This window comes from Oryctolagus cuniculus, chromosome 7 (assembly GCF_051225735.1).
Source record: "Oryctolagus cuniculus isolate XC-2025 breed Fujian yellow rabbit chromosome 7, ASM5122573v1, whole genome shotgun sequence".
In the NCBI taxonomy this organism is placed as follows: Eukaryota; Metazoa; Chordata; class Mammalia; order Lagomorpha; family Leporidae; genus Oryctolagus; species Oryctolagus cuniculus.
The window spans coordinates 120,412,344-120,425,105 of NC_142873.1; the positions used below are offsets into that span (position 1 = coordinate 120,412,344).

The following is a 12,762-nucleotide window of genomic DNA, read 5'->3' on the forward strand; positions in this document are numbered from 1 at the left end:
TTAGCACGTCCGCTCCTCACAGCATCCCTGTGTGCGTGAGGCTCAGAGCAGGTGTGTAACTTGCAGAAGCTCACACAGCCCGCAGGTGGCAGAGCAGGGCGCCCGTGGCGCTTTCCTCCGCCTCACTCCCTTTGTCCCAGATTTCCCACCCTCCCCAGGGCCGGCCCCTCCTCACCACCCTCTGGAGTCCCCAGTCCTTTGTGGCGGCCCATCTGTTGCCATGGCACCAGATTATGATGTTGCAGGCCCGGGGTGTCACTGCCGGGCTGTGGAGTACAGGGACTCACAGAGGTGGGCATTGTCCAAGGGGCAGACTGGCATGGAGGGACATAAATCCTTGAGCCCAGCCGGGAATTGCCCTGGGAAGCGGAGCGCAGGCCAGGAGAGCGGGGGTCTGCCCTGGCCTGTTCTGTAGCCTTGGAGCAGCCCCTCGGCGGGACTCACGTGCTGTTGGGCTCAGGACCAGGATGGGCCGATGGTGGGGTGTTTCCCTGAGACCCCCCACACCAGCCCTTTTCCCTTTTGTCGTTACAGCCGTGCCACAGGGGAAACCTCAACCCTGTTTGCCCACGGTCACCCAGTGCAGGATCTAGGCTCAGCTTTGATTTGCAAATCCTTCCTTGTGGTTAACACTTCCAGGAGGGCCCTCCAAAATGGTTGAGTCCTCAACCCAAAAGTGACCGTGTGGAGGGTGTGCATCAGGTGTGCATCCCGTATCAGGGTCTGGGCTCCAGTCTCAGCTCCAGCTTCCTGGTGATACACACCCTGGGAGGCAGCAAGTGACGGCTCAAGTAGCTGGGTTCCTGCCACCCATATGGGAGACCCAGGGTGAGTTCCAGGCTCCTGGCTTCAGCCTGGCCCAGCCCCAGCTGTTGCAGGCATTTGCGGAATGAACCAGTGGATGGGAGATGTCTCTGTCCGTCTCTCTCTCTGCATTTCAAGTAAGTAAATATTTGTTAGTGGCCGTGCAGACCATTAGCAATGCACAAGGTGTCACAGCCCAGGTCTGTTCTGCACATTCCAGGCACTGCCACACGCAGGCACCTCTGTGCTGAGTAGCTGGCCTGCCCCACTGTCGGTCCTCTGGCGCCTGGGACCCGAGAAGCGGCTCACCGCATATGCCTCCTTGGGCTCCTTGTTGAGCCCACACATTGGCAGTTGCCACGTGGACTTCCGCCACCTCCTGCCAGCCTCGCCTCTTCTGTACAGTGGATTCCCAGCCGCTACCAGCATAGCTGTGAGGAGGTCCTGGGATATTGGGAGAAAGACCCCAGGCCAGAACCAGGGTTGGAAATGCCCAAGGGGCCTGGATAGTAAGCAGAGCAGTTCTCTGAGACACCGCTGTGGGACACCTGTCCATGCAGCTGCCACCTCCTGGGCCTGGCTGCCCTCAAAGCTGGCCTACAGGCCATGGAGCTTGTGACTGCTCTCACCTCTTTGCCCAGTGCCTGCCGGGACTTGGCATCCATGGGAGAGGGGGCCACACTCACACCTGGGCTTCCGGGGGCCTGGAGGAAGGGTCCTGTGCCCAGTGGCGGAGCCGTTCCCCTCCGTCTGCTTTATGCCCGTCTTGCCCTTGTGGGCACTGCCCACGTGCACCGTGCCAGGCTTGCCCGCGGACTCTGGGCTCCTGGGGCCCAGGCAGGCCTGAACCTCCCTGTGTTCTCAGCAGGGCCTGGAACAGGCACAGCGCTCGTCAAACTCTGGGCTGAGGCTTCCAAGGGGCTTTACTTGGGGCTTTTCCTCCATGTCTGTTTGTGTGGGGAGCCAGGGTGGGGAAGAGCAGGCTTCTGGCTGCGGGGTCAGACCGTGGCACTGCTGCCACCCAGGTGTGGCTTCCCATCTGTCAAGCGAGCACCCAGCACGGACACCGGCACGCACAAGCCCTTGATGAACTTTCCAACGGAGAGGAGAAAAAGCTGGGGTTTGTGTTTCTGCCTTTGGATGCTGAGTGCTTTTTTTTTTTTTAAAGATTTGTTTTATTCATTTGAAAGACAGAGTGACAGAGAGGGAGAGAGAAAGAGAGAGAGATCTTCCGATGGTCCATTCCCCAAATGACCACAACAGCCAGGAGCCTGGAACCCACCCTGGGTCTCCCACATGAATGGCAGGGGCCCAAGCACTTGGGCCATCTTCTGCTGCTTTTCCAAGTACATTAACAGGGAGCTGCGTAGGCAGCGGAGCCTGGGCTCAAACCATGCTCCAGTATGGGGTGGCGGCGTCACAGGCCCTGGCAGACTCCCTGTTCCGTAGCACCGGCCCAACGCTGAGCTTCTGGTTGGGGGAAGGCAAACCCTCCACTGCTCGGTCCTGGGCGTCCCCAGCCGCCGTGGTTCATCGCGGCGCTTGCTTTAAGACGGTCATGGGCTGTCATTCACCAGGGGGTAGCAATGCTACCCAACACTGCTGTGACCTCTATACCCTGGGTCCAGGGAGGGTCTCTGGGGCCGGGGGCTGAGAGGCCGGAGGGCCACTCCCCATCCCCGCCTTGCTGAGCCCTGGCCCCCTGTGTGTAGTGGCCTCTGTTTCCTTGGTTTGCTGCAGCCTTGCACATGCAGAGGACATGGGGAGGAAGAGCGAGGCAGAGGCGGGACTGACTCAGGGTACGCTTTTGGGCTGCTGGGGCACGGGGAGCAGTCATGCCCCAGAGGAGGATTAAACACAGGGGAGGCCGGCTCCGGCCATGTGTCCGTGTGGTCCAGTGCCCCTTAGCTCTGCCCTGTGTTGGGTCCCAGGTGAGCCTGACCTGGCCCTTTTGATGGAGGGACAGAGAGGAAAATAAACTGTGCTTGACCCAGGGGCTCCATGATGGTCTGGAGCAGGGGCCATCAACCTGCTGGCCAAGGCTGTACCCAGCCTGCCACCTGCTTCTGTGAATAAAGTTTTATTGAAACCCAGCCGTGCTCGCTCGTCTGCCTCTTGTCTGCCTCGTGGCTGCCTTCTGGACGGATGTCACAGAGCAAGTTTGCTGACGACGACTCTGGAGGGACATTCGGGAGGAAAGGTGATGGGGAGGGGTCTCGGAGGAGGGGCTATCTGCACCCATGGTGCATTGCAGCCGAGGGTCCACGTGAACAAGGCAGGGGCCTGCCCAGCAGTGGAGACCAGGATGGGAGGGTGGGGAGTGGGGCCAAGGCTGGGGCTCCTGGGGAGAGGCGGGGTCCTGGTGGCCCCTGAGCCCCGAGGGCATTCAAGGGGAGGTTGTAGAAGTCTGGGCTGTGCATCGTTTCCTTCTCCCCATTACACAGACAAGAAAACCGAGGCCCGGGGGTAACCAACATCCCCCAGGTCACAGGGGAGGAAGGAGGCAGAGTCAGGACTGCAATCCCTGGTGCAGGTTGCAAGTGCCTCCCGAGCAGGCCGTGAGTTGGGTTGTGGGTGGCCTCTCCTCCACTCTGAACACAGAACCTCTGACTATTCCTGCCACACAGCAGTCAGCTACTTTTTGGATTCATGATTGAGAGCTCCTGGGTGCTTGCACGAGGGACCTCGACTTCCTGTCTGGTTGGCAGGTAAAGGGGCTGAGAACTGGCTGAAGGGACTAAAGCAGCTGCCGCAGGGGATCAGAGAAGGCTTCCTGGAGGTGGTGTCCGTGGAACTGGAATTGAGGGAAGAGGGGGGGTCGTCACAGGATTGTGATGAATCTTGTCTCCCTTCCTGGACTCAAACTCTTGGTCTTGGACTGCAGGCCTAGGAGGCCACCTGTCTCCACATGGCCCTTAGTAAGTCGAGGGGCCATGGGAGGTCATGTGGTCCAGCTCTTAGACTAAGCACGTTCTGGTCACCCAGGAGCCACCTGTGTTTCTGTTTTCACCGAGAGAGAGAGAGAGAGAGAGAGAGCGAGCTCTCCTGCCCACTGGTTCATTCCCTAAATGCCTGTGACAGTCAAGGCTAAGCCAGGCTGAAGCTGGGAGTGGGGAACCGAGCCCAGGCCTCCTATGTGGGTAGCAGGGACTCAGTTGCTTGGGTCCTCACTGCTGCCCCCCAGGGTCTGCATTAGCAGGAAGCTGCAGGCAGGAGCTGGGGCCTGGAATCCAACCCAGGCTCTCTGACTGGGGCCTGGGCTCCTTAACCGGCGTCTTAGCCACCAGGCTGAAGCCTGGCCTGGACAGTGTATCCCAGAAACCCCCGGAGTCCTCATGCTCGTCCCCTCGCCCTGCAGCCAAGAAGACCTGTGCGGACAGCGACTTCACCTGCGACAACGGCCACTGCATCCCCGAGCGGTGGAAGTGTGACGGCGAGGAGGAGTGTCCGGATGGCTCCGACGAGTCCAAGGCCGCCTGCAGTGAGTCTTGCTTCCGGCTGGGGGAGGGTGGGCCTCGCTTTTGCTTTTCAGTGAGGGGAGGGAAGGCAGCTCAAGCGAGGTGGTCCATTGAGCACTTTGTGCTGTGCACTTGGGTGGCTCCCGCCAGCCGGCCAGCGGGCCTAGGTGCTGATCCCTAGGTGCCCGTTTCTACCCTTTATTGGCCGCTCTCTCGCAGGTGGGAGCCTGCTGCTCTGGGAGCTAGAAACGGGTCCCCGAACCCTCCAGTGCAGCGGCAGGTGTGGCGCACCCTCTCTGGGCCTCAGTCGTGCTGCCGGTGGCCCGTGTCACCACGCATTTGCCGCTTGCTGGGCGCTGTGCTCAGCTCTGCCGGTGCTTGCCTTCCATGCACAGCCTCGCAAGGCAGGTGCTCTCCCTTTCTCCATTTTGTCCAAGAAGGTACTGAGGCTCAGAAAGGTCGAGCGTTTTGCCCAAGGCCACCCAGCCAGGACGTGGCAGCCCCCTGGGTGGGCTGAGCCTACCTGGTGGGGACAGAGGCACAGAGGTTGGAGAGGGGGGAAGAGGTGCAGCACCCGCCCGAGAGCGAAGTCCCTGGCTTTGCAGCTCTGTAATTTCCTTCCCAGGCCCTAATCCTCAAAGCAAACTTCTGCCCGCCAGGTCGTGCTGTGACATTTGTTAAATTAAAAAGGAGATGAGCAGGGGGTGGGGAGGGGCCCAGGATGCAGGCAGAGCTGCAAGGCTGGGGCCTGAGACAAAAGGCCTGGCGGGGAGGGGTGGGGGCACAAGGAGGATGTGGGGCTGGCAGGGCCAGGAGCCCCTCTTTAGGGGTCATAGTCACCCCAGAGACAGAGGCAGGGACAATAGAGGCCCAAGTTCCACCAGGGCTGCGGCTGGTGATAACTGGGTTTCCTTGTCTCCTAGCAACAGCGCTGCCAGTCTCTCCCGAGCGAGCAGGCGAGCAGAAGGGAGCGAGAGACGGGGAGGGGGCGCGGGACCCCCGCCCCTCACCGGGGCCCCTCCACCCTTGCTCGGTGGGCCCTGCCCTCACCACTCACGCCACAGGCCCCACCTTTCCTCACCCACCCCACAGAGCAGAATAGCCCAGCCCCATGCAGTTCTGGGGGCGCTTTGTGCTCAGCTGGGGAAGGAACAAAGCCTCACCACGCCCACTCAAAACGTCCATCCTCCTCGCCCCAGACTGCCCCGCTCCAAGGGGCAGAGTCACGTGCAGCCTGGAGTGTGTGTTTGGGAGGGGGCTGTGGCCACAGGGGGCTTTTCCGCCATCGCCCATCCCAACGGCTGCCTGGAATGCTGGGGGCAGAGAGAGGGGGGAGAGCCGCCTTGCTGGGCTGTTAGTGGGGGCTGTGTTCCCCCTTCTCCCACGTCTCTGTGCCCTTGGGTCGTGGTCTTCCCACCCCCCCTCTTCCCCACCCTTCCCTACTCCCCTGGGTTGCCTCCCCCCTCTGCATGTCCCATCTCGCCATCATCCTTGTCACCTTCTCCTTCCTCACTGCCCTGTCCTGGGCTGCCCTGAGTACCGCCTCCCCCCGCCCCAGCCCAGCTCTTGCAAGCCCTGCCGCCCCCCACCCCCGCTGTGCAGGGCCCTCTGGCCACCCATACTCGATCGCTTCCACTTGACAGCTGAGGAGCAGCTGGAGGCCCAGAGAAGCTGCTAGACTTGCTTCAGAGACACACAGGTCTTCCCTGGCAGAGGAGGGCTCCTCTCGGGGGGTTGCTGGGGCAGCCAGGCCGCACCTGGAAGCCAGAAGCCCTGTTCTCCTATAGGCTGCCTGGCCACCTGCTGCCAGGCCCTGCTCACCTGCCCACCCACCCTGGGGCCAGTCTCTAGCATCCAGAATTCCAAAGACTTCCACACTTCCAAGGTTCCTGAACCCTAGTGTCCTGAGAGCTCCTTTCTCCCTCCCCTATGGTCCGGCAGGGGTGCGAGGCCCAGGACGCCCCCTGCCTAGGAAGTTACGTTGGTCAGGGCCAGGCAAGGCCCCTGGCGGGGAGGGCTGCCCAGAGCAGGCTGTCCAGCGGGAGCCCTGGAGGGTCAGGCGGAATTTGGGGCAGGAGGACCTGGTAGCGGGCTTCGCTCACAGCTTCCCAACTGAATGAGAACCGGGCAGCCAACCCGCTGTCCATTTAATTGGTGTTGCCATAGCAACTTCCATGGCCTGCCAGGTTTCTGGGGCTGTGCCAGCTCCCAGGACAGTCCCCCTCTGCCTGCCCCCACAGAGATGATACAGATAGGAAAGTGCTGTGAGTTTGGTATCCGGTGTAGTCAGGTTCAGGTCCTGTAACCCGGGAGACGTTGGAGCCTCCATTTGTTCATCTGTAACATGGGGCGCTGGTACCTGGGTGGCTGGGGTTGTGAGGATCAGATGAGAAATGCAGGTGTCAGCCAGTGCTGGAGTACATGGCGGTGTGGGTTTTATTCCCCTCTGCCCCGGGATGCCACAGCTGATTAGAACCTTAAGATAGTGGGGTGTTCCAAGGTTGGAATAGCAAAGTGAGGCAGGGTTGCACTGAGAGGGAGGGGGGTACAGGAGCAGGTCCCAGTTCTCATGCTGCCCCCCCCCCCCCCCCCCCCGTTGTCTTCCCCTGCCTGGCTGGAGTTTTCTCCCAGGAGCCACCGTGGAAAAGCCAAGAACATTTGCCTAATGAAAAATAGCATTTCAGCTCTAATTATAGCTCGCTTGATTGGGGCCGGCTTCTGACCCACGTCCAAGGTGTCCACGGGGGTGCGGGAGGTTTCAAGGTGAGGGCTACACTGCGGGCTGCTCCCGGCTGAATCCGGAGCTTTTTTCCTGCAGCCCAGAACCTCTCCACCTGCGAGGGGACCTCAGGGACTCACCAGGCTCCCCTGCAGAGGGCAGAGCAGGCAACAGAGACCTGAGACTTGCTGAGATGGCCCTGCCAGCAGCCCCAGCCTGGGCCCCGTGTGGCGCAGTCGTCCCCCCCCACACACACCAGGGCAGGAGTCGGATCGAGTGGTACTGCAGTCCCCACCGCTTGACTCTCTGGTCCGCATTCCGGGGCTGACCTCGTAGACACGTTCCATCAATGAGCTGCCGCCCCAAACTTTCATTCTTGTTTTCCAACAGTCATTTCCCTCTTTGTTAATTTGCAAACTTATGAATTAGAGAATGTACCAATGGATTTGGATTTCTGGGGCAGGATTCTCTGGGAATTAACAGAAGCTTCCAGCCTTCCAGGCTGGAGTTTCAAGGTCCTCTGTGGACTTTGCCTGCCCCATAGAACCTGGGGTACTGGGCCAGCAGGCTGAGGGCCTCCCTCAGAGGCGTCAGTCACAAGCGACGAGTCCCTGGGACCTTGTAATGTGCATCCCCAGGGTAAAGGCCATTTGCACTTGCATTTCATGGACCAACTCAGGGGCAGCGTCTGCTGAGCGCCAGGCTTGCTCTCAGCTCCCCCGTGTCTTCATTTCAGCCACGCACAGCCCCACTTGTAGGTGCTCACAGAGGCGAAGTGGCTGCCTGAGGACCTCAGGGTTAGTAAGTGGGATTTGCAGGCAAGGCTGCCGCTCAGACCTCCGCTCTTTCCCCACAGTGTGCTGCCTGGGGCCTTTGGCTTCAGTTGTCCCAAGGCTGGGCATCAGATGCCCGTCTTTATTTATGTATTTACTCGAAAGTCAGAGTTAGAGAGAGAGAAGGAGAGACAGACAGAGAGAGAGGTCTTCCATCCATCTACCAGTTCCTTCCCTATTGGCCACAACAGCCAGGGCTGGGCTAGGCCAAAGCCAGGAGCTTCCGGGTCTGCCTCGTGGGTGGCAGGGGCCCAAGCACTTGGGTCATCTGCTGCTGCTTTCCCAGGTGAAAGCTTTACCCGCTGCACGACAGCACATCTTGTAGGACCTGCCCAAGCAAAGGCTCAGAGAGCTTCCTGCCTCTGCGTGAGACGCCTCCAGCCCAGGGGAACTGGGGAGACCCCGCACGGGGCCTGCGTTCTCATGGCAGTAAGTTAGGTGGGGTGCTTGGACCTGGGGAGGAAGTGAGCCCAGCTCTGCCACCCAGCACAGGACTCAGCCTCTCTGCTTTGCCCGCCTCCTCTGTAAGCCGGGGTCTCGAGAGTACGTGGCCCGCAGGGAGAGGCTGCACAGGCCACCTGGCCAGGCTTGGAGCCAGGTTCCAGTCCTGGCCGTGGGGAAGAGCTGCATCACAAGAGAGACAGTGAAGGTGCAGGCAGGTCCCTTTCCCTCGCAGGGCCTCAGTCTCCTGCCACTCCAGGAGTCCCTCGGCATGGTGGTCTCACAGGTGTCCTTGCCCTGCAACTGCAAAGGCCGTGCCTTCGGGGGCGGGGGCGGGGGGAGCTGGCGTCAGGCACTGCTGCATCCTTGAGAGCCTGGGACTAGAGCTGTCTATTTAGGGACGCAGCAAATGTCTTATTAATTATAAAGAAAGGAAGCAGACGGACTGTTTAATCATTGTCCTTGCTGAAAGGTTATGCAATTAACTGTATAAATATTCATTAAAGGTGCACGGGGTCTGCAGCCCAGACCCCTGGGGCTGGTGCATATGGCCCGGGTTCCTTCAGTCACCTAGGCTTTGGGGAGCAGGGTTTGCAGCTGCTTCTGGAGCCTGCGGATTTGATGCCAAGGGTCAGGCTCTAGTCAGAGGAACCCAGGCACTGCCTCTCCCCTGCTGTGTGTCTTTGGGCCTGTGCCTGGTCTCCCCAAGCCTCCGGTTCCTCCTCTCTCCAATGCAGGGCTTTACCTGCAGCCTGCTGCAGAAGGCTGCTCTGGGGGCACCTCTGACGGGGTGAATGGCACCCCCCGGCTTTGTGCTCACAGTCTGCAGGGCCTGCTTACCCGTCAGGGTCAGGGTCGGGGTGCACCCTTGGCCGGTTCTAGCAGCTACAGAAAAATACCTGAGACTGGGCACTTTAGAAACATAGTTTTGTTCACGGTGCTGGAGGCTGGGAGGATTCAGCGCCAGTAGGTTTGGACTTGAACCAACACTCGGTTATGGGACGCTGGAGCCACAGGTGGTGGCTTAACCCGCCGCACCACAACCCCGGCCCCTCCACTGTCCTGACACAGCCGCCTGCTCCCGGGCACTCAAGTCCCTCTCTGTTGGCTGACACCTGCCTGCCCACTGGCCACACCTCCCGCCCCTCCAAGCTGCCTCTTAAGCTCCAGCAACATGGAGCCCCCACACCCTGCACTCTTTCCTGCCACCTCCCATCTGTGCCTGCGAGCGGTGCACCCCAACTGGGCCTCGGCTGATCTTCCAGATCAATGAGGCCAGCATCTGAACCCATGGATTTAGAGGGCTCCCCAAGGCCTCAACTGCTCCAAGCACCCCCTCCCCAGCCTCCTCCCCCAGTGAGTGCTGAGCCCGCTGCTGAGAGCAGCCACCGTGCAGCAGGGCCCAGCGGGACTGCGCAGCTATAATTACTGCAGCTGCAATCAGAGGCTCACTCAATCAGGGGCCGTGAGCCCCAGGCTGGATTCTCACATTGGAAGAAAGAATGAGAAACCCAGTCAGGGCTGGGGGCGGCTCCTGGGTGCACGTGACAGGCTCAGGCGGCAGGTGCACCCCAGACCTCCATGGTCAGCTCCCAGCTGCCTTCCAGGGAGTGCAGGAGGCTGGATCTCTATGGCCCTTGGGATGTGCCCGGCATGGTGCTGGATGCTTCCATTGGTTTGATAATAACTGGGCAGGGTGAGGATTACATCCTGGCCTCCAGCACAGAGACATGGGCCCCGGAGCCTGGCTGCGGGGGTTTAGGTCCTAGCTCGGTCACTCACTCGCTGTGTGCCCTGGCTGAGCAATCCTTATCTCTGGGCTGGAAGAATGGAGATACTGCTATTACCTGTCTATAGGATTTATTGTTTTAAAGACTTGTTGGTTTATTTATTTGAAAGACAGAGAGAGAAACAGAGAGCGAGCGCTTCCATCCACAGGTTCACTCTGTAAATGGCCTCAATGGAAGAGACCAATCCAGGCTGAAGCCAGGAGCCAAGAACTCCACCCAGGTCTCCCCTGTGGGTGGCAGGAGCCCAAGGATTTGGGCTGTCTTCCACTGCTTTCCCAGGCGCATTAGCAGGGAGCTGGATAGGAGGTGGAGCAGCCAGGACTTGAACTGGTGCTGCAGAGCGGGATGCCGGCATCACAGGCAATGGCTTCACCCACACACCACAACTCCATCCCCTGTCTACGAGATTTCCATGCCTAAGAGAAGGTCTGTGTAGCATCCAGAAGAATCCCCAGCCCAGGGCTCAGTAAATGTCACCCACTCGATTTGTCCACACTAACAGGTGAGCCCCGATTGGCTGAGCACTGCTGCACACCAGACGAGGTGGTAGGTGCCGACTCCAGACCCAGGTGCAGGACCCGGATGGAGCTCCGGGCTCCAGGCTTCAGCCTGGCCCAGCCCTGGCCATTGCCGCCAGCTGGGGAGTGAACCAGCAAATGGAAGCTCTCTCTCTCTCTCTCTCTCTCTCTCCCTCTCTCTCTGTGTCACTCTGCCTTCAAATAAATAAAATTAATCTTTAAAATAAGAAAAAGGTTAAGGATGTGGCAAGGCCCTGGGGCAGGCAGGGGCCTCTTCTCACATGAAGAAACCCTAATGGACTCCTGGGGCCTGGGCCAGGTGGCTGGGCTGGGTGGGAAGGGCTGGTGGGTGCTCTGCCTGGTGTCCCCTTTGCCTAAGCCACACGTGGCTGTGTCTCCGCAGCCAAGCAGGAGTGCCCCGCCGAGAAGCTGAGCTGCGGCCCCACCAGCCACAAGTGTGTGCCCGCCTCATGGCGCTGCGATGGGGAGAAGGACTGCGAGAGCGGAGCGGACGAGGCCGGCTGTGCGCCCTGTGAGTCGGGGCTCAGACCCCAGGGTGTGCGAGGAGGGGGCAGGGCAGGCGGACGGAGAGGCCGGGCCGCGGGGCAGGACCCTGGCTGTGGGGGGCGCTGCGGACACATTGCCTCCTTTCATCCTCACAACCACCTCATGAGTTGCCATCGTCATCCCTGTTATGGGCGAGGAGACTGAGGCTCAGACAAGGGAGGAGCAGTGCGCGGGGCTGAGTGGCCGCCCGGCTCCAGTCGGACAGCAGAGCCCACGAGCGTCCCACCACGCCTGACATCTGCCATCCATTCCACGAGTCTGCTGCTCCCCGAGCAAGGGCGGGAACCAGGGCTGGGGGCAGGGGGAGGGGCGCAGGCAGATTCCGGAGCGGGAAGACGCTGCCCGCGGCCCCAGCAGGGACAGATGGAAGTGGTCACTGGGACGGTTCCACATCGCTGAGCTTCAAACACAGGATTATGCCCTTCCCGGCGAGGGGGCCGGCGGCGGGGCTCGGCGCGGTGGGGAGCGCGGCCAGGCCTCCCTGCACGGAATGCCATGGGCGCCTACTGCGTGCACAGGCCCCTCTCAGGGAGCACACGGTTCCCGGGGCCACCGCGAGCCCTAGTGGAGACAGGGCGGTCATTTGGCACTGCCCCACACCCCCCTGCCCTCCTCCAGCCTCTTTGTGTCCTCTGTGTCCCTTCTGGTCCGGGAAATGCCACCCCCTCCAGAAGCTTCCGAGTGGCTCCTGTCTTCAGCTGTGACAGTTCTGTTGGGATTCACGGGCCAGTGAGGATCCTGCCCCCCCCCCCCCCCCACCACAGCTGGAGGATTCCCTCCATGGAAAGGCCCCCAGGCGCTGGGAGGGTTTCCAAGGAGGCCATGTTGGGACAGGAGCAGTACCTGCTAATTATAGGAGGCAGGATGGCAGAAGGTCTCAGGCCTCCTCTGCCATGGCTCCCAGCCGCTGGGCAGAGAAAGAACCCTGCCCTTCTCCAGCTCAAGCTCTGTGAGTGCCGGGAGGTGAGCTCCCTGGGCCTAGGGAGAGCCCAGAGCTAAGAAGGGGTTCCTATCGGAACTCCCAGAGGGCAGTGAGCCCACCCTACCCCCGCATCCACAAGCCCTACCCCAGCAGGAGGAGAGCAGGGCTGGCCATCAGCATCATCTTGGGGGAATGGCACCAAGGGGCCAGTGCTCCCACACCCCCACCTGTCCCCCCAGCCCCGAAGCCCAGAAAAAACCGCCCCTGCCAGACACTTGGTAGAGCTGTCAGAAATGCATGGCATGAGCTGCCCACCTCGCGAAGCTGCAGACACGACTCTATTTTCTTTTCAATAACAATGACAATTGACAGTTGGCTGAGCAAAGGTAGAAACGCAGGCTCCGGGCGCCCCCATGTGGAGGGAGCCGGTGCTGTCCTCGGAGACGGCGCGCACAGCCTACCTGGCTGCGATTCGCATTCTTTTACCCAGGGGCCCGCGAGGCTCCGGGAGGCCGAGTGATGCTGCCCAGGGTCCCGGGCGCAGCGGTAGGGAAGCCCCGCTTCGCTGTGCCTTACCCAACGCCCACGGGTCCAGCCCTTCGCGGGACTCGCTCCCGCCCGCAGATGAGGGTCAGAGCCCTAGGGCAGGACGCGCAGGGCCCCCGGCCGGCTCGGGTGGGGTCCGTCGGGCCGACCGGCTCTCTGTCCCG

General features: G+C 61.0%; 1 protein-coding gene across 21 annotated transcripts in view; it reads left to right on the forward strand.

Annotated features, from left to right (window-relative positions):
* The window catches only part of LRP8 (LDL receptor related protein 8), a 66,493-nt gene that overhangs the window by 26,463 nt on the left and 27,268 nt on the right, over nt 1-12,762 (forward strand). For all 21 annotated transcript variants that reach the window (XM_051856457.3, XM_070078471.2, XM_070078472.2 and 18 more), the window contains exons 3-4: nt 4,163-4,285; nt 10,967-11,095. In XM_051856457.3, the coding sequence (XP_051712417.2) occupies nt 4,163-4,285; nt 10,967-11,095 (252 nt within the window). The remainder of the gene's footprint in view (nt 1-4,162; nt 4,286-10,966; nt 11,096-12,762) is intronic.